The 4485-nt window shown below is 42.9% G+C and overlaps 1 protein-coding gene across 1 annotated transcript in view; it reads right to left on the bottom strand.

The window, feature by feature from the left end:
- LOC123166123 (ankyrin repeat domain-containing protein 2A) overlaps positions 1 to 1207 on the bottom strand; it is a 4696-nt gene extending 3489 nt beyond the window's left edge. Inside the window, exons 1-2 of the mRNA XM_044583889.1 lie at positions 984 to 1207; positions 3 to 109 (exon numbers count right to left, since the gene is read on the bottom strand). Of these exons, the coding sequence (XP_044439824.1) occupies positions 3 to 109; positions 984 to 1020 (144 nt within the window). The 5' untranslated portion in view covers positions 1021 to 1207. The remainder of the gene's footprint in view (positions 1 to 2; positions 110 to 983) is intronic.
- Positions 1208 to 4485: the final 3278 nt, after the last annotated feature.

Raw genomic sequence — 4485 nt, 5'->3', positions numbered from 1 at the left:
CTTTGCATAGAAGAAAAATCGAAAGGACCCGACAAGCCTGCAGCGGCAGCTGGAGGAACCCCTTGACGTTCGTTGGATGATCCTTCTGTTTTCGTACTTTTGCTCTCATCTGCAAAAGAAATGGTTCAGAACAGAAGCATACATGACATAGTAAAGAAGTTGAGCAGAAACGCTGTGATAAATTCTGCATAGTTCTGAGATTTATTTACGAGAACACAATGTTTTATCTGTACCAACTACATCAGATGGCAGGCAGTTAAATAAACAAACTCCAACCTACATCAACAATGTCAGTCAGGTGTAGGCAACATTGTCAAATGAAACTGAGCCTTCTGTACACCTGCATCTTTCTTGCTCGCCAGCATGAGGATACCGGGCGAAAGAACTAACATGACATCAAGCATCTTGGTCTTTGGTTCCATTCACAACAAACTAGCCGTGCTTCTACAACGCATCACACACGAGAGTAATAACAGCCTAACAGGAATTGTATACAACAAACCGCCTAAAAGGAATTCTCTAAGACAAAAACAAAAAATAGCACAACAGGGGAAGATATGAGTAGGAGAATCAGTTGGACGAAACACTCCCTTATCGTCAAACAGTTGCCAGACATTTATTTCCTTATCATCAATTAACTTGGCCATTGCTCCGCGTGCAGGGGCGGACTTAACGAGGCTCCAATTTTGCGTGAATCGAAACTGATAGTGTTAGTAATTTAGGGTACGAGACACCCTCACTAAGATTTCCATCCTGCACGCGCGCGCTTAAGAAGAAGACGAACCGAATCGAGGCATGGGCGGGCGTACTAGTACCAGACCAGTACTCCGCGGCAGAGCAAACAAATCCGTCACTAACTGGATGGATTGGAGGGACTGGAGCACGCTAGTCCAGGAACCGAGATTGGGCTCGATCGCTCGCCGCGGAGGAGAGATCGGAGCAGAGTAGAACAGGTAATCCAAGCAAGTAAGGGCATGCCTCACCAGCAAACCCGGATGGGAGATCTCCACCCGACGCCATCGCGGTAGATACGAGGAGTAGGGGAAGAAGAATTCGTCCGAGGTGGCCTGCTTGCGTCTGCCGGAGGCGGAGCTCGGCGGCGCGGTGGGGGAGGAGAGAGTGCTTGCCAAGATGGCGTGCGAGACTTGGTTTGACGACTGCCACGCGAAGTGGGAGATGTGACAAGGTATGGTGCGGGCCGGGCCGAGCCGGGCCGGGTCGATCCAGTGATAGAGTACGGCCAGGAGCCCGTTTCAGGTCTTTGGAATGGGCCGGCACCGTAAGTTCTCAGGTTGATGATTTTTTTGAGAATATCAAACGGAAACCAACGTGAAAACCACGTTTGAAAGTTTCGAAAAAATCTGAAAAATGTGTGATGTTAAGAGAAGGATGTTCTATTGTCACGTAAAATTTCAAGTAAAAATACATTATGGGATGTGAGCTATGAAAAAGACAAATTCAGAAATGGATAGTGACATTATTGTTCGGCACTATTCAATGTTGATTTTGTCTTTTTCATAGGTCACATCCCGGGATGTGTTTGAACTTGAAATTTTGCATGGCAATAGAACATCTCATATTTTTTTGAGATTTTTTCAAAACTTCAAAACATTGTTTTCACTAGTTTCGACCGAATAGTGGTTTCCGTATGATATTCTCCCATGATTTTTGGGCATGGAGCGGGAAAGGGAAACTTTACAGTTAGGTCCGCATATAGGATGATTTGTCTATATCTAAATCTATACTTATACCTAATATTAAAAGAAGGATTGTTTCTTCACTTTTTTCGCCCTTCTATTTCTTTTGTATGTCTTTCATTTTCCGTTCCGTACGTCCTTGTTTTTTTTTCTTTCGTCCGGACAAGAGTTATATTATTATTAATAATCCATCTATACCCGGACGTGGTGTTTTGGCTCCTAGGTGCATATGCACGCACATAGAATGTCCGGATATACACGCGGGATTTTTGTTTAGAATTTTTCAACTTTTCAAAATGTGTATTTAGACAATGGGTGCATATGCACCTAGGAGCCATTGCCAATTTCCGATCTATACCCCTAATATTAAAGAAATGATTGTTTCTTCATTTTTTCGCACTCATATTTCTTTCGTACATCTTTCCTTCTTTGTTTGGTACATCCTTAGTTTTTCTCTTTTGTCCCGACAAGAGTAATATTATTATTAATAATAAAATAATAAAACTTTTATTTGTATGAGCTTAGAGTCGAACCAGCGACGTCGAGCTTCGTCGCGCGCAACACAAGTGTTCACCACCAGAAGAAAAGACAACACTTTGTATACCTAAAGAAGGTTTGTTAATTTATAGGTTTAACGACTGTAATTTGCGTAGATAAGCAAACCACATCCCCCTTCCCAAGTACATTGGCCAAGTGAAAGGATCGACATGGTTTACTAGAGGAGGGGGGTGAATAGGCAACTAATAGTCTATCTTTTTAAATCAAATTAGGGTTAACAACAAAATAGGTTGTCTAGATGAAAAAAGATATGTAACTAGGTGGACAACCTATATGACAAGCACAATAACAAGCTCACAAGCAAGCACAAGATACAAACACAATATAAGCTTGCACAAAGTAAAGGTAAGAGGTAACCACAGGTGGAGTCGATGAAGAGGAGGATGTGTTAGAGAAGTTCCCTCCCTTTAGCCAGAGGTACGTTCAACGTTAGAGTGGTGTGGAGGCACAATGCTCCCAAAAAAGCCACTAGGGCCACCATATTCTCCTCACACCCTCGCGCAATGCAAGATGACATCATTCCACTAGTGGCGCCCTTGAAGGCGGCGACCGAACCTTTACAAACAAGGTTGGGCTCTCTTCGCAACTTAATTGGAGGCTTCCAACACCACCACGAAGCTTCACCACAATGGATTGTGGCTTCGAGATGATCTCTTCCATCTAGGGTGCCCAAGCACCCAAGAGTAACAAGATTCGCAAGGGATTAGTGGGGGAATCAAATATCTCTTGGTGGAAGTGTAGATTGAGGCCTTCTCCTCCAAACCCTAGAGCAAGAACAAGATTTGTTGGCCAGGGATAGAGATCAGGCGAAAATAAGCTTTAGGGAAAAAATGAAGCTTGGGGGGATAAGTGGTGAGTCTTCTTGGGGAAGAAGACTCCATAGAGGGGACAAATGTGATAACCCGATCCTAGTAGGGGCCCCGAATCTCTGCGCTTCATGTGTCAATCCCTAGACCGACTGCTGGCACGCATAGTTCACGATGAAATACCAGAAATAACACATGTGAAAGTATTACATCGCAGGTCCAGTCTTAAATACAATACATACCTGCTAGCTCAAGGCTAGCTTGATACGTTATGCAGCAAAAATACAATTATATATTGTGGCATCCATCAACTCACATGCATCAGTTGAGTATATCATTGTAACCCTACTTCGTATCTCTTCTTCAACAAGGAAATCCTGCAACATGATACGTTGCGGCCACGAGGGTTAATACATCGAATGTATTGGCAAGCTACACCTAATAACAACATATCCTCCAATGTAACGAGTGAGTAAAGGAGTCTCCAACTTGTTGTGTGACAAAACCTTCTCCAAATCCAAACCAACTATTTTTTTCAAGCCAGGGTGAAGAAGACATGTCTACCGTTCCTAGCTATTGACCAGAATCATATCGATTCCCATAGATGACAAGGGTTTTGTTTTCCGAGCGCGCTCTGTCAATAGTGCAACACTGGGGACTCCAGAGCGCATCTATCGTCGATGCATATCACTCGAAAAGGAAATTTATCAAAGTACAAGTGCGCAGTCTATCACTGGTGCATTCAATGGGGAGTCCAAAGCGCATCTACCAATGACACATTCACCTATTGTCATGTCCCGAGCCTACACTACGGCGTAGACTCAACATTCAGGGTAAACATGTGGCTAACCTATTCCAGGTTCAACATAGTATGACAGCAAAGTGAAACATAGGAAGTTTTATCGGAAATGCAACTTGTGTGGTAATCGATGAAGTTCTTCAGATAAACAAATCTTGGTAATTGATGAAGTTCTTCACACACACACACACACACAATCTTGATAAGGCTACTCTTCGCTCCCTGAACAATCTATCATAAGTAAAGAGCAATCATAACCAGCCATACAATACAATCAAACATACACCAAGTGTTGTGCATGGTATCAGTGTCATTGTGTTGTGAGATCATGTGCCAGAGTTAACTCATAAGAGTTTGGAAAACAACATAGTGGTTGTCACTTGTGAAAGGATCGATATAGTTGACTAGAGGGGGGTGAATAGGCAACTAAGAATTTTTAGCTTTACTTTAACAATTTAAACTTTGCATCAAAGTAGGTTGTCTAGATATGCAACTAGGTGGGCAACCTATATGATGCAACAACAACAAGCATACAAGCAAGCAAGGGATGCAACACAATATAAGCTTGCACAAGTAAAGGTACGAGATAACCAAGAGTGGAGCCGGTGAAGACGAGGATGTGTTA

The sequence above is a fragment of the Triticum aestivum genome, chromosome 7D (assembly GCF_018294505.1).
Source record: "Triticum aestivum cultivar Chinese Spring chromosome 7D, IWGSC CS RefSeq v2.1, whole genome shotgun sequence".
Lineage (NCBI taxonomy): Eukaryota > Viridiplantae > Streptophyta > Magnoliopsida > Poales > Poaceae > Triticum > Triticum aestivum.
This window is presented reverse-complemented; position numbering and strand designations above follow the sequence as displayed.